The following is a 24,201-nucleotide window of genomic DNA, read 5'->3' on the forward strand; positions in this document are numbered from 1 at the left end:
AATGACTTTGTCATTGTTAGAGGTACACATTAATTCTGTAACAAATGAAGAGTTGAACCAAATGGTCCCATTTTCCCAGCGGAAGTGCAGCTGACTTCAATCTTTTTCTTTCCCCAGATGCCCTGAATGGTGTGTTGACCCAGGGCATTCTTGGGGGGCCAAGGTTTCTTGTAGCGTCTGCCATCTCTGCTCTCCAAGAACGTTCCAGAGTGGGAGAACTTCCAGGTATCTGGGAAAGAAAATGGCGACCACCAGGAAAATGAAATGGAGGGGAGGTGGGAAACTCATGAGCACTGGGGCCAAATTGAATGCAATGAATGGACAGCAAAAGGAACATGAATGTCCCATAACGAAAACTGAAATGAAATGGATCATTATTTATTACACGAGTTTATACACTGCTTAACTTTTTAAAAAAGAAGGCAGAGCAGTGTACAACGTAAAACTACAATCAACATGAAAACAATATAAATAGTGCATGCAGCTAGGGACGCACTTCAGGGAACAAATGGGGGGGAAAGCCTTAAGAGAGTGACTGAAGCTTAACCCAGTTGGCATTTGCCTGATATCGCTAGGAAGTGATCAGGCAGGAACATACGGGGTAAAGCAGTCCCTGAGATAACACGATCCCAAGTTGTTTAAGGCTTTGTACACTAACAATGAACTTTGATTGCTAGTCATTCTCACAGTACAGAGGAGCATTGGCCTTGTTCATAAGTGAGATGGAAGACTGAGGAAGATGAGGGAGCTGCATGCAGAGTCATGGTGGATTTCAGCTGTGACTTAGGAGGGCAGACTTCAATGTGCAGTTGGGTTTCCGTATTTGTCTTACCGGACTACGAACATCAAATTGCATAGAAAAGTTGTTTTAGAATATTGGCATTCAAACACTCTTAACAGGGAGCCCTTTCTATATTGATTTATCTGACAAGGACCCCCTGCTTGATTTGTTTTGCATTTCTGTTCTTCGGCTTCCAGGAATATTTGGCAGTGAATTAAAACTGCACACCAGCAAGAGGAAAACAGTAAAGCTTCTAGTGTGCGTCGTGGGGGGAGGGGTGAACCCAACTATAGACATGTCTAACTTATGTTATGTGGTGTAGTGGTTAAGAGCGGTAGTCTCGTAATCTGGGGAACCAGGTTCGCGTCTCCGCTCCTCCACATGCAGCTGCTGGGTGACCTTGGGCCAGTCACACTTCTTTGAAGTCTCTCAGCCCCACTCACCTCACAGAGTGTTTGTTGTGGGGGAGGAAGGGAAAGGAGATTGTTAGCCGCTTTGAGACTCCTTAGGGTAGTGATAAAGCAGGATATCAAATCCAAACTACTACTACTACTACTACTACTACTCTTCTTCTTCTTCTTCTTCTTCTTCTTCTTCTTCTTCTTCTTCTTCTTCTTCTTCTTCTTCTTCTTCTTCTTCTGTATTCCCATAGCTCAAAAATCCCAGAATCCCCTGCAATGTGCAGAGGATGTGAGTTTCATGGCAGATGCTCGAATGAGTCATCGTGGCAAACGGGTCAGTGTGAAAAGTACTTTATGCCCTGAGGGTAGAAAATTTGAAAAACTCTACTTATACTGTATGCTTCCTTTTGCTCTTTATTCTAATTCTTCCATTGCATTTCCTATGCTTTAAAGCAAATAATTTCCTTAACTGGCATTGTGTGCATAGTGGATGAGTTATTGTTGTTGTTGTTGTTTATTAAACTTATTAGTCACTTGTCACCTGAATGTCTCCAAGTGACCTACGGCAAAGAAAAATATACAACTCATAATACCGTAGGGGGAAGGGGGGAAGAATCATGTAGTTGTAAGCCCTTGACAATACACCTTTCAGAAAAATAAGTGCTTGTAGCTCTTTGCTGTTTACCTCATTCCCAACAGGCATGAGTTCCATTGGCGTGACTGTGCTTTTTATACAAAGAGTAGTTGAGAGCAGTGTCAGCTCACAGCTCCAAAAACTACCAAATGTGGAAATTCATATTCTTGGCAAATGATAACTTTCACAAAAATGATACTTATTTTTCATTTCCCCAAAAAACTAATGGGCACTAATACTGGCTCCTGACTCACCCCATCTCGTTTTTGAGAGGGTTAATTGGGCAAGAAAGGTTTGCTTTCTCCTTCAAAACCAATGAAATGCAAGTGTCTGTGTGGGTCCCCAATGTCTCAGGGGGTAGTAGCTGGTGCTTGACAGGAAATGAGGTTTATCCATTTCCTGTCTTCCATGACTAGAACTAACTGCAGAGTTTTGACTACTGGGAGTAGGGTAAAGTGCTACGGTTTAAGTAATAATTTTACTGATTTAGGAAGCATGATCGACAACGAGGGTTGAGCGCCTAAGGTTAGGTAATAATGAAGTTAAAATTCAGCTGCATTCTGCAGAATTTAGTTAGGTAGTTGATGAGTAAGTAAAACCTCACTCAAGGTTATTCTACTGGATCTCATTATTTTCCTCAATTCTTCCTACTTGCTGTAGCCAGCCTGGTATCCTCCAGATGTTGTGGACTACAACTCCCATCATCCTTGGTTGTTGGTGATGCTTGCTGGGGCCATCCACAACATCTGGAGAGCACCACATTGGCTACGCCTGCAAGCATGACATCAAGCCTCTTAAAGACAACCCAAGCTGAAATAGCCCTCTCAAAAAAACCAAAAACCCCACAATTCCCTAAAGTCTCAATTGTTTTTTCTTTACAACATTTGAGGTTGTCGTTGCAGAATATTTGCCAGACATTGTGGTGCTTTGTGAAAGGTTCCTGCCGGTCGAAACTGGATGCTGCGGCAGATGGAACGAGATGCGGTGAAAATAAGGTATCTGTCACAAGGAGAGACCAGGATGGGAAATTATGACTCGGTACCTGACTTTCTTTATGCTGCAAGAACACAATACAAACAAAGTGTCATCCTTATAAAACATCTTTCATTTGCTATGTTTTGCATTCGGTCCCATTCATATTGTTGCCTTTCACTCTGAAAGGCTAACCATATCAGATGGTTTTTTCATTAAGTTATCATTTTACAACTGCATTTATATCCCCAATCTGGAAGGCAAGGAAATTGCCTTCTTTTCAAATCAATGCCATCTCCTCCAGCATCAGGGAGTTTGCATGCCTAACTCCTGCAGATCAAATGAAAGATATGCTTTTGGAGTTTCTCCATAGCGCTGACAGCTAGATGACCTTCCTCTGAGCAAAGCAGAGCTGAGTCTCTAACCAAGCAACATCCCAGTAGTTGGGATAGTTCATTATTCTGAAATGTGTCCTGTTTCTCCAGGTGCTTGATTTGCAGCTCCCATCACCTTCCCAATTCAAGGACTCATTACCTTAACAAGCTCCCTGCTTCTTCAGAATACCCAAGCCTGCTCAGTGTCTCTAAGCAGGCTTATGGCTCGGGACTGATAGCATGTCATTTCTATGGAGTGATTCAGACATAACGCCAAACCAGAAACACAGTTTGCTGTCGCACTGAAACCCAGCAAATGGTGGTTTGCTCAAACCTGGATTAAACTGTGGCAGAGTATTCTCAGGATCTAGTTATGTTTTCATTGTACATGTAAATGTTAATAATAATAATAATAATAATAAATTTAAGACGTGCATACAGTTTTTTTAAAATGGGGCAACTTCTGTCTTACCCTGAACTGTAGGACTATGTGATTTTGTTTTGTTTTGCAAAAGTCTTTAACACCATTTTGCCTGATGAAAACGTCTGAAGAAGGTACATGTGACATCAAAGACCTCCGGATTTTTCATTTTTTAATGAAATTTTCTTGTGCTGATAAAGTATATGTACAGCATAAGTTCAAACTTGGACATAATTGCTGTAATTTAAATAGAAATACAATACATCCCACCATAGTAAGGAAGACTGCAACTAGGTGACTCTGTGTGTGTGTGTCTGATATTGTGGGGTGAACTGTTTATGAGCTCCCACTTCCCATGGTGCCCTTAAACCCAATTTGGACTAGACAACATTTCACATACAAGACTTCTCCAGACAGAGGACTGTTCTTTGTAAAGTTGACAGGTAAGCCCTCTACACAGGGGAAGGGTTTAACCTTTTGCTCTTCTGCCAATTCCCAAGTGCAAATCTCCACTCACCACCCCCAAAGCTGCTATTGACTGTGGAGGGGGAGACTTAGAAGCACAATGCAAGTTCCCTGTGCAATTCAAAACAGCCCTGGCAGGGTGATTTAAATTGGGGATTTGGTAGTGAGGCACAGAGCTAAACCCTTTCCCCCTGCACCCAGCCTCAGTCTGAATTGGGCCCCTCTATGCTGGCTTTGCAGAAAAGAAATGTAAAAGTCTAGACTTAAGAGAGTCTCTTGCTTCATATATATAGCTGTCACATGTACCTTCTTCAGACGTTTTCATCAGGCAAAATGGTGTTAAAGACTTTTGCAAACCAAAACAAAATCACATAGTCCTACAGTTCAGGGTAAGACAGAAGTTGCCCCATTTAAAAAAAACAGTATGCACGTCTTAAATAAATTATTATTATTATTATTATAGCTGGCCCTGTATTAGAAAGGTCTACAATGTCAACGGAAAGTCACAAAAGCAGGAAGGTGATCTCTCTTGTAACACCAGTCTCCAGCAAGCTACTATGAAAGAAATGTGTTGCAGTGTCAATAGTGTGTTTGGGGGTTTTTTCTTAACCCATTGTGTTTGCTGCTTTCTTGTCAAGTGGTGCTTTACAGGTGAATGCATAACTGTAGGCAAGAGCCCTGAAGCAGTGAACGGTGCATGGGGTTCGTGGTCATCGTGGTCGCACTGCACACGGACCTGTGGGGCTGGAATCCAGACTGCGGAGAGGCAGTGCACTAGCCCAGAGTAAGTCTCACGCCTGGCGGTTTGCTTAACATTCGATGTTTCAAAATCTTGAAACCTAAACAGCTTGGATGTAGGGCCTTCTCGGTGGTGGTGCCCGCAATGTGGAATGCCCTCCCATCAGATGTCAAGGAAATAAACAACTATCTGACTTTTAGAAGACATCTGAAGGCAGCCCTGTTTAGGGAAGTTTTTAATGTGTGATGTTTTATTCTGTTTTTAATCTGTTGGCAGCCGCCCAGAGTGGCTGGGGAAACCCAGCCGGATGAGTGGGGTATAAATAAAAATATATTATTAAAATTATTATTATTATTATATCTAAAGCAAGGGTTGTTGTTGTTGTTGTTGTTTAGTTGTTTAGTCGTGTCCGACTCTTCGTGACCCCATGGACCAGAGCACACCAGGCATTCCTGTCTTCCACTGCCTCCCACAGTTTGGTCAAACTCAGGCTGGTAGCTTCAAGAACACTGTCCAACCATCTCATCCTCTGTCGTCCCCTTCTCCTTGTGCCCTCCATCTTTCCCAACATCAGGGTCTTTTCCAGGGAGTCCTCTCTTCTCATGAGGTGGCCAAAGTATTGGAGTCTCAGCTTCAGGATCTGTCCTTCCAGTGAGCACTCAGGGCTGATTTCCTTAAGAATGGGTAGGTTTGATCTTCTTGCAGTCCATGGGACTCTCAAGAGTCTCCTTCAGGACCATAATTCAAAAGCATCAATTCTTCGGCAATCAGCCTTCTTTATGGTCCAGCTCTCACTGCAAGGGTAGGCAGACTTCAAACTTTGCAAGATGATCTACTTTGGGCAGGTATGGATTTTCTGAAAATGTGTCTGGAAGGCCCTAGGTTCACCATCCCTGGATTAGAGGGTCAGATTCGGACATGGAAGGCCCAGGTTTAGATCCACACACAGCATTACTAACCCTCTTAGCTTAATCTACCTCACAGGGTTGTTATGAAGATTAAATATGAGGAGGGAACCTACGTATGCCGCTGTGAGCTCCTTGAAGGAAAGGCAGGGTATAAATGTAAGAAATAAATTCTTGTTTTCAAAACCCCTTTTGTCACTTCCAGGCCACAGTTTGGAGGGAAGTACTGCACAGGGGAAAGGAAGCGCTATCGCATGTGTAACATCAAGCTGTGCCCCAGAGCCTCACCAAACTTCCGTCAAATGCAGTGCAGTGAATTTGATACGGTTGCCTACAAAAATAAGTTCTACACGTGGATTCCGGTGTACAACACAGGTAAGGTTAAAATAAGTTGCACGACGCCTGTTTATTGAACTTTTGCTTTTTACCTGCGGGTTTCACTTTTGTTTTAAGCACTGTATTATTTAGATTGACAAGTTGCTTTGCAGATTGTAGTGTGAACCACTTTGTGAAAACCTATGCTAAAAAGCGGTCTGCAAAAATTTTGGAAATAAATGAAGAAACTAATTTTTTTTAATACCCATTATTGATAATGAGTTTTTCACGTCATCTGGTAAAGCTTTTACATTTGGATTTTGACCGTAAACATTTGGATTAATAGTAAAACATCAAATGTTAAAAACTTCCCTATACGGGAATCTGCCTTGAGATGTCTTTTAAAAGTCAGGTAGTTGTTTCTTTCCTTAGCGTTTCTATGCCTAATTTTTCTTTCGTTTGATACTCCATGGGGAACTGCACAGAGTTCTTCGGACTCCTGCTTTTAAGAGTTGTTAATCTGGTTCTGATCTGCACAGATAAGGAAGACTTGCTATCTGCATCTGTGTAGCATTAGATCACCATTTAAATGAAAAGAGATTAGTATTGTCTCTCAAGTCCACACTATACACTGAAAGCACTATTAGTGTCTGCATCCCAGAACTTATTCCAGAGTACTCTGCAAAGCACCAGGGTTCCACAGTGAATTTGCATGCGTTCCTTTTGTTGTTGTTTTGTTGTTTAGTCGTGTCTGACTCTTCGTGACCCCATGGACCAGAGCACGCCAGGCACTCCTGTCTTCCACTGCCTCTCACAGTTTGGTCAAACTCATGCTGGTAGCTTCGAGAACACTATCCAACCATCTCGTCCTCTGTCGTCCCCTTCTCCTTGTGCCCTCCATCTTTCCCAACATCAGGGTCTTTTCCAGGGAGTCTTCTCTTCTCATGAGATGGCCAAACTATTGGAGCCTCAGCTGCAGGATCTGTCCTTCCAGTGAGCGCTCAGGGCTGATTTCCTTAAGAATGGATCGGTTTGATCTTCTTGCAGTCCATGGGACTCTCAAGAGTCTCCTCCAGCACCATAATTCAAAAGCATCCATTCTTCGGATATCAGCCTTCTTTATGGTCCAGCTCTCACTTCCATACATCACTACTGGGAAAACCATAGCTTTAACTATACGGACCTTTGTTGGCAAGGTGATGTCTCTGCTTTTTAAGATGCTGTCTTAGCAAATAAGTAAATTGAAAAGGTTCTCTGAAGCTGGAAAGAGAGGGAAACTATTGCTCTGTTAATTCTGAGATCCAAGCATCTTGCAGATAGTGCCTGCAGCAGTCACTCAAAATTCCAAATGTGTCCACACACCTAAAAAAAGGTTGATCACCCCTGCCCTATGATCACTGAATACTTTGCATACATCCCAATATTTAAGTGTCTGATTAAGTGATTAGCTTCACTTTGTACTAGCATTGGATAGCGCAAGAAATTGTTAGATTTAATTACATTACACATATTGCCATGCTGCTCTAACTTCTGTATTGCAACTGCTGACATTTTGTTTAAAAGTACTTACTTATCAGAGAAGACATGTCCCAAGATTTTATATTACAGGCCTAGACTCCCCTTCTTAAAAAAATAAATATTTAATGCCTTGTGGGGAAACTGGGGGGGAAAGTACCATATTTTTCGCGCTATAGGATGCACTTTTTCCCCTCCAAAAATGAAGGGGAAATGTGTGTACGTCCTATGGGGCGAATGGAGGCTTTTGCTGAAGCCTGGAGAGCGAGAGGGGTTGGTGCGCACCGACCCCTCTCGCTCTCTAGGCTTCAGGAAGCTATCCGCAAGCCTTGGGAGCCCGACGGCAGTTTCCGCCGGGTTCCCTAGGCTTCCGGATAGCAGCCTGCATCCCGAAGCCCAGGGAGCGCAGCGGAGCGCACCCTGGGCTTTGGGCAGCTCTCCGCAAGCCTTGGGAGCCCAGCGGGAGTTCCCAAGGCTTGCGGATAGCAGCCTGCTCTGGGGGCTGGGGTCGGGGGAAGCTTGGGCTTCCCCCGCCCCAGCTCTGCGCCTGGGGGGAAAATATTTTTTTTCCTTTATTCCCCCCCCCCCAAAAAAAAAACTAGGTGCGCCCTATGGGCTGGTGCACCCTACAGGGCGAAAAATACAGTATTTTTTGAGGAAGTTCTTGTAGCTGAAAGTTTGCTACTTTCACAGGAGGAATGTTGAAGCATTACGCATTTGCAGGTGTTGATTCATTCAAATATGTGCAATGTTTAAAGAATGATAATTAAAGCTAATTATCATGATGATTAAAGTTAATTATCATGACAATTAAAGCTAATTATCATGACAATTAAAGCTAAGCCCAGTCAAAGCCTGGAGTACCAGGTAACCTTCTCTGCAATTCCTGAAGAAAGCAAGGGCATAATACCAGCACGCCAAATCCATATAATTGTCTATTGACTAGTGTTGAGGCTGATCTAAAACACGCCCAGCCCGTTGACACAAAAAAGTCCAGCTTGTTTCCTGCTCTCTTCAGTGATTTCTTCAAAGCGGGGAAAACAGGCAGCAGTTTTTTAATTGTTTAGTCTGCTCCCGTCAGTAATTGTCCTCCCACCACTTTCTTTTCTATGTTTGATTGCCACGAAAATAAACTTCATACGCATTGTAAATGCCACACATTTTCATTTAATAAGTACACTGCTGGGAATGAACAGGAGGAGATTGTTTGTGAAGGCGTTTACAGAAATCTCTTGTTGCCATTTTGGGAGCTGGCACAATGCCTTCTTTATCTAAAGTGGCTGGCATGGGACTCATCAAAACTTACCTTTTGCCCCACACAGGTCCGCACTTTACCTATCCACAAATTCTTTGTGTATCCGACCACTTTCTTCTCTTCTCTTTTCTCTTTTTCCCTACTGCTTTCCCCAGGAAAACCTGCTCTTCAACACCGAATCAAAACAAACAGCAATTCAGGTTTTCTGTGGGTTGCCATTTGCTCCGATTCAGCAGTAAAGAGCAGGTTTTCTCAGGGAAAGTGCCAGGGCAAAAAGAAAAGCACTCACACAGAGACCTGGAAAGCTCAGGTCTGCTCCTAGAAATGTGGAGCAAAGGTAAGCATGGGTGAGCCCTGGCAATGACTCTCTATAGGCAGGGTTCTGTCCCAGCCCTACCCCAAAGTCAGAAGCTGGAGTCAGAAATAGAACAGCAATTTTTTAAAAAAACTAGTGTCAGTGAAGTTAATTCTTTATTCAAAGAAACTAAGACAGCGAGAGCCTACTGAGCACAGCAACCCTTCCCAGTAGTCTTGCCCCAATGAGGCAGTTGCCACTTCCCACCTCTCTCTAAGGCTCCTTCCCCCGTTCCTTCCCCAGAAGACTAAGGCTCCATCGTCTTGTCTCTCTTTGCTCTGCCCTCTTCATACCTCTGTATGTTCCGGGAGACCAGTGGAGAGGGGAGCTGGTCACAGCAGGAGGGGGAGAGTCCCTGGATTCTTCAGCAGCCAGCCTCCACCCTGCCTCTTGACCTCCCTCTGAGTCTGGACTGCCCTCTGCCACAGCCTCTTCCTGCTCACTAAGCCCTGTCACTTCTTCTGCTTCTGACACCTTCTCCTCCCAGTCTGCTCCCTCTTCTCCCTCTGACCACACATTGTAATCTATCAGGGGCTGGTCTGAATCAAAAGATGGGGGTATGCAATGCCAGGAAGATCAGCTTCTAACAGAAGAGGAGGGGGAATACCCCCCCCCCATTTCCAGAGTGCCTTGTAGCAGAGAGACAGGCAGATTCCGAGATTGCACAGTTGAGACAGGAACTGCCCAGCTTTGAGATAGTAGCTAAGCAACAGGAGGGAGGGACGCAGCCGGGTGATATATCAATTGAGTTCGGGGGCTCCCTCCTTCCCCCGAACTAGGAAGTATGTATCAGGAGCTCGTCCTACACTCGAGTAGGACCCTGATAGAGACACATGCCCAACTGGCATGTTCTTTCCCTCCTGGTCATTCATTCAGGAGCTTCAAAAGCTTTCTTCAGCCCAAACATCACAGCGCCCGATGCCAACAGACATTGGCACACTTAGGGATGCATGCAACCTTCTGCATGCAAACCAAGAGCTCTGCCCCTGAACTCTGGACTATGCAGGATGATTGTAGCAATGATCCTTCTAGAATGTGCTGCTCTCAGATTTCTGCCACAAGTGTCTCTTAATGGGAGGCAGTGTCTTACTGTCACCTGTTGCCAACTTTTAACTTTTCTTTCTATACTTGCACCGCAACCTTGCAGTTGTGTAACTGATATAACTTTGGGGGTTTCCCTTCAGCTAATCCTTGTGAGCTACAATGCCGTCCTACAAACAACCACTTTTCAGAGAAAATGCTTGACGCTGTCATTGACGGTACGCCTTGCTTTGAAGGAAACAACAGCAGAGACGTCTGTGTTAATGGCATGTGTAAGGTATTGGGTATGTTTCCTTCTTTGAACACTTCATGGGACTACAGATTTTCAGGCCTCAAAGGGCCATCAGAGTCATAGTCTTAAATCCCTGTGCTGTTCTTTACGTTTGGGATCATTTTAACAAGCGATATCCTCAAAACTCATATTCCATGTTTTGAGGGTTGGCAAGAAGGTTGGTGAGGCCTAAGAGTTGGGGACTGGTTAGAATGGGGAAGAGGGTGGGGGGCTCATGGATACGGGGTTGATATTGGGGCTGCATTCTGAATTAACTGGGGTTTCCAAATAATCTACAAAGGCAGCATTACACTAGTTTACCCTGCGTATCCCAGATTACTTGTTTGTTTACTATTTGTACTTATAGCCAGCCCTTCCCCAAATGTTCCCAGAGTGGGTTACAAAGATAATAAATAATAAAATAACACCACAAAGCAACCAATAACAACATAACAAAATGGCACCACAAAACAGCAGTGCACAGCAACACAACAGGAGGACAAATATCCACTCAGCCAAAAGGCTAAGTCGAGAGAACATGATATTGATGTGTTTCCTGTTAGTCAGGAATTTGAGAAATAACCACTACTGTAATAAACAGTTGGGTCTGTTTGCAAGTTTTCAGTGTGAACTGCCTTGAGCAGTAACAGCACCGCATGGTCAGTCTGCTTTTCCTTATCCCGGAAATCCATCAGGGGCTAGATTTGGTGGAAATTGGCCTTCAGCAATGGTAGTTACAAAATATTCCTAGGCTGGGCATGAAAAGAGCTATTCTCATATGATCCCAGGCAACAGCTTTGATAATGGCCCAGCTAAGCGAGTCTTTTTATCAATTGTCACTGCTGAGCCACTATGACCTTTGAAGATTCACTCATCGCTGCAGATGATGACTGCTCCAAGTCACAAGAAGAAAAGGTTCCAATCTGTTTCCCCCCCCCCCCCAGTGAAGATGCCCTGACACATCTCTTTCGAAGGCTCTTCATAGGGCAACACTAATTTTGTTCTGTTTGGCACCGTTCTGGGGCGTTGTGCTTTGGAAAATGTTCAAGAAGCCAAAAGCGTTTTTGTTCTAATAGAATTTCAATAGCAGCTTGCTCAAGATCCCTTGAAATAAATGAATTTGATATTTGGGTGAGTCAATAAGCCACATAAACTATTAATCCAAGTTAAACTGGATGGCTTTAAAAGAGGATTGGGCAAATTAATGGAGGATAACACTAACATTGGCTGCTAGACATGATATCTACGCTCTGCCTCCACGGTCAGAGAAAGTCATGCTTCTGAATAACAGTCGCTGGAAGCCATAGGAAGCTAGAATGCTCTTGTGGTCTGGTCCTGGTTTCCCACAGACATCTGGCTGCCCACTGTGAGAACAGAATACTGCACTAGAGGGCCACTGGCCTGATCCAGCAGGCTCGTTCTATGTTCTTACAAGAACCGATTAGTCAATAAATATGAACCACTTCCATTTGCCAGCCAACAGTATCGGGGGCATTGTTAAGCACATGGAAACACTTGGGACACACAAGCCCATAACACAGATTTGTGAGTATGTGTGCATGAATTTGGCCATATTTATAGTTCCACAGGGACGCGGGTGGCGCTGTGGGTTAAACCACAGAGCATAGGACCTGCCGATCAGTAGGTTGGTGGTTCGAATCCCCGCAACTGGGTGAGCTCCCGTTGCTCGGTCCCTGCTCCTGCCAACCTAGCAGTTCGAAAGCACGTCAAAGTGCAAGTAGATAAATAGATACCGCTCTGGCGGGAAGGTAAACGGCATTTCCGTGCGCTTCTGGTTTGCCAGAAGCGGCTTAGTCATGCTGGCCACATGAGCTGTACGCCGGCTCCCTCGGCCAGTAAAGTGAGATGAGCGCCGCAACCCCAGAGTCAGTCACGACTGGACCTAATGGTCAGGGGCCCCTTTACTTTTACCTTTTTATAGTTCCACAGGGTGGTTCTTATTTTTCACATATATATTTAAGGGTCTTCCAAGATGGCGTCTGTCGGCTGCCTCACACAATGCCAGCTGATTAAGAAGTTGCAATTAGTTATACAAGTGTCTTTGAGATCCATAAAAATTGCCCTTTGGTGTCTGCTGCAGAACTGGTGATTAAGAAGTGTCAGCGTTTTAATGGGCAGAGCCAGTTCCTGAGCTCCAGGGAACAAAAGGACGTTTTGTCAAGTGTCAAAAGGAACGAAAAACGTGTTCCCTACTGATAGTCATTCAACCTGCCACAAATGCAGTTTGATATCATCAAGATGTACAGATATGGAAATGTTACAGCTGGAAATGAAAACGCATTCAGAATACAGGTGGAGATACGGAGAGATAGCATAGAGCAGTAGTTTACCATCCTTTTTCTTTTCTTTTCTTCTGTTTATGGCTCTTTTTGCATCCCCTCACATTATCCAAGTAGCTGGGGCAGAAAAAAAATGGTTGTTACAGCTGAGCAGGGAGGAAATCCTCTTTACCTTTTGTGATGGCTGCTTCAGGGCCAAACTAGATGTCATGTGTTTGTCACATGTTTCGCTCCTGAATGCAATATTTTTTTTTCACAGGGATCAGGGGAGGGGGTTCATATCTGGACCCTGGTGGTGAGATGGGGGAAAACAGCCTTAGGGGGGGGCTCCATCTAATGAGGGAAAATGACATCAGAATTCGCCTGCTGAACCAGGCCAGTGGCCTATCTAGTTTTCACAATGACCAACCAGTGGTCTGCAGGAAGCTTGCAAGCAAGGTCTGAGTGCCAGAGCACTCTCTCCCTCTGAAGTCTCAAGCCACTGTTAATTAGAAGCAAATTATCAAAACTGTATGGGCATATGTATAATATTCAGAAGCATACTGCCTCCAACAGTGGAGGGAGAACATAGTCATCATCAGTGCTTTTTTTTCTAAAAAAATGTTTAGGGGTACTCTCAGTTTCCTACTCATATAGAAATACTGCCCCTCAATGAGGCCAAACTTAGATTCGCAAATTGTTTAGGGGTATGCGTACCCCTATGTGTCAGTACAACTTTCAATCGATGTCAGCGACTGGGCTCAGTAACTGGTTCTGCCCCGACTGGGCTAGGCGACTGGAGCACTTTCAGAGACCTTCCAATCCTGGAAAACAGGTCCCAGTGCACTGGACCCACAACTGTGCATTGTGAGCACCAGACTCAGCAGAGTATAAATAACGCGGAAGCTAGCTGTGAAGCATAACTCCTTTTATTTCTAACAGCTACTACAAACTAAAGAACTACTGTCTTGCCTGAGTGTTACCTCTCCCACTCAGCCATCTAGTCACTACATAGAGAAGACTCTCTCCACAGACAGAGTCAGGCAGGAGCGGAAGAGTAGAAGAGCAGTTTCCGCCCCCTCCTTTCTCAAAACATCAGATCAGGAGATTCTTGCGATGGGAGGGAGTGAAAATATCAACACTACGTCCCCCCAGAAAAAAAGAACTGGCTATCATGGTTAGCAGCCACGGATAGCCCTATATTCTATGGTCTAATCTTCTTTTAAAGCCACCACTGCCTCCTGTAGGAGCAAGTTCCTTAGTTTAACTTTGTGCTGTGTGAAGAAGGACTTTCTTTTGCATGCCCTGAATCTTCCAACATTCAGCTTCTTTGGATTTCCACGAGCTCTAGTGTTCTGAGAGGGAGAAAAACCTTTCTCCATCGTATGCATAATTTTGCACACTTCTGTCATGTCACCACTTTCTTTGCCTTTTCTCTAGACTTAAAAGTCCCAAATGCTGCAACCCGTCCTTTTAGAGGTGTTGCTCTAGCCTCTTGATCATTTGGGTTACCCTCTGCTAAATCCTTTGGGATGCGGGTGGCGCTGTGGGTTAAACCACAGAGCCTAGGGCTTGCCGATCAGAAGGTCGGCGGTTCGAATCCCCGCGATGGGGTGAGCTCCCGTTGTTCAGTCCCTGCTCCTGCCAACCTAGCAGTTCGAAAGCACGTCAAAGTGCAAGTAGATAAATAGGTATCGCTCCGGCGGGAAGATAAACGGTGTTTCCGTGCACTGCTCTGGTTCGCCAGAAGCAGCTTAGTCATGCTGGCCCCATGACCCGGAAGCTGTATGCCATCTCCCTCGGCCAATAAAGCAAGATGAGCGCCGCAACCCCAGAGTCGGCCACCACCGGACCTAATGTTCAGGGGTCCCTTTACCTTTACCTCCTGAATCTTTTCCCAATCCACAATACCCTTTTTGAGCTGAGGTGACCTGAGCTAACGCCTCCCTCCTCTCCTCAGGCTAAGGTCCCAATCCAGAGCAGCAGCGCCCACTGCAAGCCAGCTATATGCGGAAGAAAAATCTTGCACTGAAATGCAAATCAGATGACCATGATAATGTGTAATTCTTCCTTAGTTACTGTCTTTAGAAGTCTACAGGTGAAGCCATGTTTTGAGTAAAACTGGAGGGAGTCAAGGTTAGACTAATGGGCTTCTCCCCTTGTAATTGAAGCCTTGTTGCTCTGCAGCCTGGGAAGGTCAGCTGGACTCTTAAGATGTTTCAAATTGGCTTTGACCTGCAGAAAATACCCGTCACATGGACACACCTTAAGATATGGGAACTGCAGAATGATGCAAATAGCAAATTAGTCTCTGGCAGGCATTTGTTGATTGGTTAGTGCTGATCCCATAATGCATGCAACCTATATTCTGAAAAAAATCGTGTCTTCCTTCAGACCATCGGTTGTGATTATGAGATGGATTCCAATGCCACAGAAGATCAATGTGGAGTTTGCCTGGGAGATGGATCCTCTTGTCAGACTGTGAAGATAGCCTTCAACCAAAGTGAAGGAGCAGGTGAATAATGCCTCCCCCCCCCCCCCGCAGAGTTTTTCTGCAGCAATTTCAATGAGCAATGATGCTTGCTGACAAAACATACTCTGAGACACTAATACTCTGTCACCAAAGGAGAGAAAACGAACCTGTAGAAGGAATTGGGGGATGTGAAGCAATACTGAATGCAATATCTCCTTTATTAAGGAGGGCATATTGAATCCACTGGGATCAATAGGGTGATAAATATGATTGCCAGGTGGCACAGGACTGGACTGCATGACTCAGCCTCTTTGAGTACGTAGGTACAATTTCCAGAGGGGTAGCCATGACAATCTATTACAGGGAAAATTGCAGCCTTTGGCACCAGGCTCAAGCTGCTATCTGATACCCATTCACCTGAGAATTCGCCCCCTTGTGCCTTAATTCTCAGCAGTCTGTGACTTAGTATTAAGGCCTCTTCCTGTGTTGCTTGGACTGGGCTGCAAGCGGATTTATTGTGGCATAAGCATTGGTGAACTATTTTGAGAAGTAGACGCTAGTCCACAATAGCTAAGGCCACGATAAATCTCTTCATCTCTACAACATCACGTTTTATTAATTTTTTTCCCTTGTGAAAAGTTTCTTTTGTATCCTTACAAGAACTTTCAGGTTTTTTCCTTTCAAGACCTTGGAGCGGGAGAAGAGAGAGAGAGAGCAGAAATCTTGTGGCGCAATAGGGAAAAGCTTTTCATCAAACCAGAAGCATATCTCTATCTTTTTCTTTAATTTTCTAAGATTATGTTAGACTTTTATTCTTGCCTGTGGTTACACGGAAAGGAGAGCCGAATGTTAATGATTTCAATTTTATCATGCTGGACACCTTGTTTTATCTGTGTGTTTCTGGCAGCTTTAAAGTTCTGCAGATCCAGCCTTGCTGTGTGAATCCATGTTGCGATCACAGTCAGAGGCTGTACTTAGGCTTTAAAGACCTTGGCCATATTGAAGATAAACCTCTGAGCCAAAGCTATGTGTGCAGGCTCCCACCCATTGCAAATGTAGGTCTGAAAGGCTATTCTGTCGGAATGTCATAATAAGGTGATAATGGAGATAAATCATTGATCTAAAGCTGCCTGCAAAATTTAGTACATCTGCTCCTCTTTGATAATCCTTTCATTTAAAAAAAACTGCTGGAGGAGCACCTTCTTCTCTACTTTCTGATCAGCTGAATCCTGCAGGAAAGGTTTTCTGCTGAGGACACAGTGTATCTTGATTTCACTAAGACTTTCGACAAAGTCCACCATGATATTCTTGCGGTGATGCTGGTAAAATGTAGGCTGGGCAAATAACTCTTATAGCTGGTTGACTGACCAAACCCAACCAGTGCTCACTTAATGGTTCCTCATCATCCTGGAAAAAAGTAGGGTGCCGCAGAGTTCTGTTCTGGGTCCGTTGTTGTTCAACGTCTTTATGATGAAAGAATTGAGAAACGTTTCAAAAAAGCTGTGCCTAGCTAATCCCTCCGGTACAGCCCATGATTGACAGCACTGAGTCAAGACATTTTGCCATCTCAGGCAAAAGACAATATGCCCTTGCCCTTTCATGTACAGGAGCGGCAACTGATTCTCACTTCAACACTAGGCTGGTACGGGGAGTGAGACACAGACAGGAGCCAGCTTGCGGAGGGAGCGAAGTGGGTCTGGCTGAGATGGCCATTTCCCACAATGTTCTGGGGTAGCAGCAGTAGCTGGGTAAGTAGTGGTCATCAGTGGTGTAGCATGGGTTGCCAGTGCCCAGGGCCACGCAGAGGAGAGGGTCGAGAGGAAGGGGAATTCACACAGGAATTCCACTTTCAGGATGGGGCCCAATGCAACATGGCTGCATTTCTAGACCTCCAACACCCACCCAGCCACCCCGCAGAGTGTCTTTTCCTTCAGAACTATTTTCTTCATTCATATGCAGATTTCATACTCATGCATTATTTATAAAAACCACCTGAAAAGTGCATTGCTTTGCAGGAAAAAAATGATCTGGTTGATACCCAGAAACTCATCACCTCAAGCAAGAGGTTGCCGGGGGCGGGGGAGGGCACTTGGAGGGGAGGGGGGGAGGAAATGAAAGTGGGTGGGATTAAATTTATGCTGCTTTAATTAAGTAATTAACGGATATTCATGCAATTAATCAACAAAGACATTTTTTAAAAAAATCAAGTGATAGCGGAAAAATTAGACTCAGTTGTTTCAGAGGCCTTTTCGACGATAATTTGTTTAAAATATTAAACCTGACTAGGCAAGATAAGAAGTACCCAATTATGCTGCAAACCTGTAGCTGCGTACCTGGAAATCAGACCTACCAAATTCAATAGGACATGTGTGATTAATGTGCTGTTATGGAATGTTCACATCAGATTTGTCCAAGGGCAGTAATTTGGAATTAAACCATACTTTGTTAAGTGTGCTGCTAATTGTGGCTCTGTGAGGGATAAACAATACTTCCCAGGATTTTGGGTGAAAACTTGCAATGTGTGTTAAATGTGTTCTAACTGTAAGGCATAGATGTGACCTAGGCACAGTGCATTAATATTCTGTTGTTAAAACTGGTGAATGTTGCTTCTCCCCCCATAGGGTATGTTGATATTGGCCTAATTCCAAAAGGCGCAAGGAACATCAAGGTGCTGGAAGTGGCAGAAGCAGGGAATTTCCTTGCGCTACGGAGTGAGGACCCGGGAAAGTATTACCTAAATGGAGGGTTTATTATCCAATGGAATGGAGACTACAAAGTGGCAGGAACGATATTTCAATATGGGAGAAAAGGCGACTTGGAAAACCTCACTGCCGCTGGACCCACGAATGAATCGTTGTGGCTACAGGTGGGGGAACGTGTCATATGTGCAAGTGGCTTTGGGAAATTGCTGGGAGGTTTGGACTGGGCAGCTTTTATGAATCTGTGCCCTCTAAACATTTTTGGACCCCTGTTCTCATCAGCCCCAGCCAACAGGGGTCAGGGAGGGAGGAGAAATTCTAAGACTTGATTTCCAGACCCTTGATCATCTTGCCCTCCTCTGCACACACTCCAGCTTGCCAACATCCTTCTTAAATTGTGGTGCCCAGAATTGGACACACTACTCCACGTGTTGTCTGGTCAAGGCAGAATAGAGCGATATTATTACTTCCCTTGATCTGGGCACTAGACTTCTTTCTGTTGATGCAGCCTAGATTATCATTATCTTTTCTTGCTAGGACTCCTCTTCTCCAAGGTCTTTCCCATGCAGTCTCAGATGGCATCTGCGTTCAACCACCCTCTGCTTTGCCTGTTTCATTCCTCCATGAGTTCTAGGAGACCAGGGGGAAAGGGAGCTGGTCACAGCAGGAGGGGGAGATACCCTGGTTTCTTCTCCACTCTGCCTCTTGGCCACCCTCCCCTCAGCCTCTGGAGTCAGAGTCTGAACTGCTCTCGGCCACAGCCTCTTCCTGTTCATTAAAGCCTGCCTCCTCACCTGCTGCCATCACCTCCTCTCAGTCTGTTCTTTCTCCCTCTGACCACTCATTGTCACCCCACCACCAACCCCCTGGCTCAGAGCCTTCTTCCCTCTTTCCCGAAGGCTTCCCTTGGGGTTTCCGTGGCTGGTACCTCCCACCACTCCTCTGCATCCAGCCAGTCCATGGCCAAAAATGATGCCTTCTTCCATCCCTAGTCAGGTATGATGGAAGATGCATTCTAGCAACACCTGGAAGGTGCTTTAGAACATACCTAAGCTTTCTTGCTTTCTCCATTTGTTTGCCTGAAACCATTTTGTGACCAAAATTGACAGTTGTTTCTTCTCAGCTCCTTTTTCAGGAAAATAACCCTGGAGTGAAATATGAGTATACTGTCCGTAAAGGCTGGAGCTCTGAGAATGATGTGGAAGAGCCAGAATATTTTTGGCGATATGGAGGCTGGACAAGTTGCAGCGTGACTTGTGGGAGAGGTAAGCAACATTAGTGCTGTCGTTCTCCTCTCTCTGCTAGCTGCTTTGGCGTTAATTATCTTAACAGCGTGTTCATCAAGGAACAAATGGGTTCCTCAGAAGCTGAGAAGTTTTATTAACGCTTACTTTGAGCCATGTGCCCTGGGACATGCTGAATTTTTCAACTTTCAAATTCCAGAAAAAAGAGGGGTGCTAACTAGTTGTCACATGACTTAGGAATTCAAAAGGCATCTTGGTTAAATTAATATACCTAATTTAGTTTGGCTTGGTAAGTAAAATGTGTATAAAATTGCAGATAAATCATTAAAAATAATTACCAAGTACTTGTATTTATCCATCCATCCATCCATCCATCCATCCATCCATTCATTTAGCATTGCCTAACATTTTCAAAGGGTAAAATTAAAATTATTTGGCTTTCCAAAAGCTGTTTATGTGCCTCTTCATCAAACCAAGCCAAATGTTGTCCGGCGGCAAAAATAGCAGATTTGAATTCCTCACACCCCAAACCATATTTTTAAGACCTTTCCAGATGTTGGACTACAGTTCCCATCATCCCTGACCATTACTCATGCATGGTGATTGTAGTTGAAATCCAACAACATCTGGAGTACCATCAGTTCCCCACCCCTGTGACAGATAGAAGTGAGCACTGCATTAGAGTTGACATCTTCTTCTTTTTATTGACAGAGGCTCTGTGCAGGATGGAACAAAATTCTACCAGTACAGCTTTTCCTGACATGGTGCTTTAGAAAGCTCCCCCTGTTGAATTTCTGTCTGTTGTGTAGTTGTTAAAAATGCAGAGACTTTGGGAAGAAGGAAAAATGACACCCTGAACCTAAGATTTTCAGGCTTCTGTAGGCTATGTAGCAAGTGTCCAAATTTGTCAACATGTTCTGGGGGTGGGGGGGAGCGGGCTGTGGATGCAGCCATCATTCAGACCTGCAATTCCTGAGCTGTTCAGTTCCATTTTATTGATATACCACTGCACTAATCTTGCTTTATCCTAGGCATGGTACCCACCCCCACTTCCTAGTCATTTCATAAGGATAATTGCTTAACTGCCCTAAAGGAAATCGCTTAACGTCATGTTAGGTTGCACAGCTGATTAAGACAAGTTGTGGTTTTCTGCTCTCAGATAAATTAATGAATAAACAATTAGCTGCTTGCCTGCTTCATGAGTACACTGAAAATTGGGCATTGCTTGGTGTTTCTGAGGGTCATGGAACTGATCAGAGAACAGCCCGAGGCTGCCGGAGATGCTGTGGTCGCACCCTGCATTGTAGATGCCGCAGTAAGCAAGGGGGCCAGACGGGATGACCAGCAACCCAGCTCTAAAATTCTGTGATGGCTCTTCTCTTTGAAGCCAGGCATTGCCTCTGAATGCAGCACGTGTCTCCTTCCTTTCTCGTAGGTTTCCAACAGCAGACGGCCCACTGTGTGAGAAAAGGGAGAGGTGTGGTGAAAAACCTGTTTTGTGATCTCGAAACGCAGCCCAGTGGGAAACAAAAGAAATGCATGGAAAGGGACTGTCCACCAAGGTAGGGTGTGTGTGTGTGTGTGTGTGTGTGTGTGTGTGTGTGTGTGTGTAATTTAGGGGAATATACTCATGGGTAATGATGGCAACAAACAGCAGTCTGTCAGAAGAAATGTAGGCCAAACAAAACTCTGATAGGTAGACAGATGATAGAAGAAAGGACACATTTTAAAAAGAACTGATAAAACAGCTTAGGAAATGAATGAATATTGCCAGAGTGGTACATGCTCTAGTTAACTCCCGCTTGGACTACTGCAATGCGCTCTACGTGGGGCTACCTTTGAAGGTGACTCAAAAACTGCAATCCAGAATGCAGCAGCTAGACTAGTGACTGGGAGTGGCCACCGAGACCATATAACACCAGTCCTGAAAGATCTTTATTGGCTCCCAGTACATTTCCGAGCACAATTCAAAGTGTTGGTGCTGACCTTGAAAGCCCTAAACGGCCTCGGTCCTGTATACCTGAAGGAGCATCTCCAACCCCATCATCCAGCCCAGACACTGAGATCCAACAATGAGGGCCTTCTGGCAGTTTCCTTGCTGTGAGAAGTGAGGTTAGAGGGAACCAGGCAGAGGGTCTTCTCGGTAGTGGCGCCTGCCCTGTGGAACGCCCTCCCAGCAGATGGCAAGGCAATAAAGAACTATTTTACTTTTAAAAGATAACAGGCAGCCCTGTTTAGGGAAGTTTTTAATGTCTGATGCTGTATTGTTTTTAATATTTGATTGGAAGCCACCCAGAGTGGCTGGGGAAACCCAGCCAGATTGGGGGGGGGTATAAATATTATTATTATTATTATTATTATTATTATTATTATTATTATTATTATTATTATTATTATATTAAACTGGTAATAGCATAGTGAATAAGAGAACAATGTGTCAACCATCATCCTCTGTCCCAATTTCATTTCAGCAACAGGCCTGCTAGGTAGACAGGCCCCTAAGGCAGGGATGGAAGAACATATGGCTCTCCAGAGACTGGGCTCCATCATTCCTGACCACTGGCCATACTAGCTTGTGGGGTGATGGAAGTTGGAGCCCAACCATGCCTGGATGCTCACAGGTCCCCACCTCTGCTGTAATGCAAACCACCATCTCTCAGCTCCCATTCCGTTTCTGCAACGCAGGCTGCCTTAAGGAGCAGCTGTCAGTGAACACTCAGAAAAGGCACCATTTAAGTGCTCGGTATTATCCATCTTCTGTCACAATTCCCCAGGTGTTTACAAGGAAACACCTGTTGACTTACACCTGACCTATCTCACTAGCCTGGGCAGGAGAGGTGTCGTCAGCCAGCTGAGAGGTTAACAGGTTGTGTTTGGGGAAGCTGTGATGTGTTTTTAACACTCGATTGTGAGCCGCCCAGAGTGGCTGGGGAAACTCAGCCAGATGGGTGGGGTATAAATAATAAATTATTATTATTATTATTATTATTATTATTATTATTATTATTATTATTATTTCGCTGAGGAGAGAAGCATCTATGGTCCCCACAGTAAGGGAAAAAAGGTCTTTCAGTGCACAGTGATGGGCAGTTTTGACAACACTGGTCACTCGACAAACCCTCTCCGCCTGCTCTGTTATTTACAGCATGTTTGAACATTGAAGGGTCTGGTTGGCAAAGTGAGCCATGAGACAGGTTTCCATTTTGGTGTGCATCTTGAGAGCAATAATATCTAATGATTCCAGAGAAGATATGGCGTATGTGAGTTTACGAAAAGGTCAACTCCTGAGATTCACGGCAGCTGTTTTAAATTCTTGACTGATGTGACGAACCTACCTAAATGTGGGCCATATTAGAAGGGACACTAAATATGTGGTTTGCTGTTGCCTTTTACTTTTTAATTGCCCGTAGGAGGTATGGGGGGACAATGGTGCACGGGGACTTTAAAAACAACAACACTCTCCTCCTTCCCCTGCTGTGGTCTTGATGAAAATCACACCTCCATCACTACTTTTAGTCTCAGTGTGCTATCAGCCACAGCTGCAACCAAAATGAACACTTTCCTCCTGGAGCTCAGAGGAGATTTCCATGAGTGGGTGCAAATGAGAATTCCTCTCCTTGCCCCCTGCTATTAGCAATTAGGAAACAAAAGCTGCAAGAGCAAAGACGCATTTAGCATCATTTCACAAATCCCATTGAATTTCAATGGTCAGTGAATATAGGATTGCTACCTGAAATCTATTGGTTTGGGGATCACCCAAGAAAGCAACATTTAACCATGCTAGCAGGTGGCATTGGGACGCGGGTGGCGCTGTGGGTTAAACCACAGAGCCTAGGACTTGCCGATCAGAAGGTCAGCGGCTCGAATCCCTGCGACAGGGTGAGCTCCCATTGCTCGGTCCCTGCTCCTGCCAACCTAGCAGTTCAAAAGCACGTCAAAGTGCAAGTAGATAAATAGGTACCGCTCCGGCGGGAAGGTAAATGGCGTTTCCGTGTGCTGCTCTGGTTCGCCAGAAGCGGCTTAGTCATGCTGGCCACATGACCCGGAAGCTGTACGCCGGCTCCCTCGGCCAATAAAGCGAGATGAGCGCCGCAACCCCAGAGTTGGTCACGACTGGACCTAATGGTCAGGGGTCCCTTTACCTTTACCTTTTAGCAGGTGGCATGTTTTGAACTTTGGCATAATGTTGAGCCCAGAAGTGGCTTCTTTAGCTGAGAACATTCCTCCTAACTAACCTTGCTTTGCATATGTCAGCAATTGATTTTATGACATATCCCGCTGATTTTCCAGTTGAAACGCTGATAATCAGTTAGGGAAATTGGCACTTTTCATGCCTCCTTAGTAGCTGTGTATACCAGTGTGACCAGAAGAGAAATGACCGCTGGAAGGAGTGTAGAGAGAAAAAAACTCACTGCTGCATCTGTACCAGCAAAACCAAACACCTTCAACTCCCCCAGCTGCAATAAAACATGTCTCTCCTCTATTGGTCTCTACAGCAGGTGCTGTAACTCTCCAATGGCTGGACTTTACCCTCAATGGCACTCTCTTCCATCTTCTCCCGAGATATATCGATGCTGACAATAATAAGCAGTAACATCTCAGCAGGGCGATGTCTTTGACACCCCATGTAAATAATTTTGTAAAGTATCTGAACTATACAATGCAATGATTCTTCAGGTCTAATTACTGGGAAGCCAGCTGACAGCATAATCCGATCTGATAACTAATGGCCTCTCTTAATACCTGAGCGTAAGCCAGAGGCTCAGAGGAATTTTGTGGTTAGATTAAAAAGAGTGCTAGAGTCACCAAGGAAACTACATGTTTGCTCAGAAGTAAGCCCCACTAAATTAAATCAGATTCATTCCCAAGTCTCAGCCCACTGGATCTTTTGACCCTCAATTTTCAGTGAATGGGGCTTGTGTGGCAACACAGTTCCCTTTCACTGGCTCCATTTGGGATGTGAAGTATAACATTTGTGGGCCCATGGTGGGATGCCCAGGCAGCAAATGAATCCCAGGAGAGATGTGTTGGGTTCAAATTAGGTCACAGCCATACGGATTAC

The 24,201-nt window shown here is 44.7% G+C and overlaps 1 protein-coding gene across 2 annotated transcripts in view; it reads left to right on the forward strand.

Moving 5' to 3' along the window:
• ADAMTS12 (ADAM metallopeptidase with thrombospondin type 1 motif 12) overlaps positions 1–24,201 on the forward strand; it is a 107,744-nt gene that overhangs the window by 65,794 nt on the left and 17,749 nt on the right. For both annotated transcript variants that reach the window (XM_077936435.1, XM_028748247.2), the window contains exons 10-17: positions 2,719–2,811; positions 4,687–4,832; positions 5,898–6,067; positions 10,317–10,450; positions 15,118–15,238; positions 17,818–18,062; positions 19,019–19,160; positions 20,575–20,701. In XM_077936435.1, coding sequence (XP_077792561.1) covers positions 2,719–2,811; positions 4,687–4,832; positions 5,898–6,067; positions 10,317–10,450; positions 15,118–15,238; positions 17,818–18,062; positions 19,019–19,160; positions 20,575–20,701 — 1,178 coding nt within the window. The remainder of the gene's footprint in view (positions 1–2,718; positions 2,812–4,686; positions 4,833–5,897; positions 6,068–10,316; positions 10,451–15,117; positions 15,239–17,817; positions 18,063–19,018; positions 19,161–20,574; positions 20,702–24,201) is intronic.

The sequence above is a fragment of the Podarcis muralis genome, chromosome 11, assembly GCF_964188315.1.
Source record: "Podarcis muralis chromosome 11, rPodMur119.hap1.1, whole genome shotgun sequence".
In the NCBI taxonomy this organism is placed as follows: Eukaryota; Metazoa; Chordata; class Lepidosauria; order Squamata; family Lacertidae; genus Podarcis; species Podarcis muralis.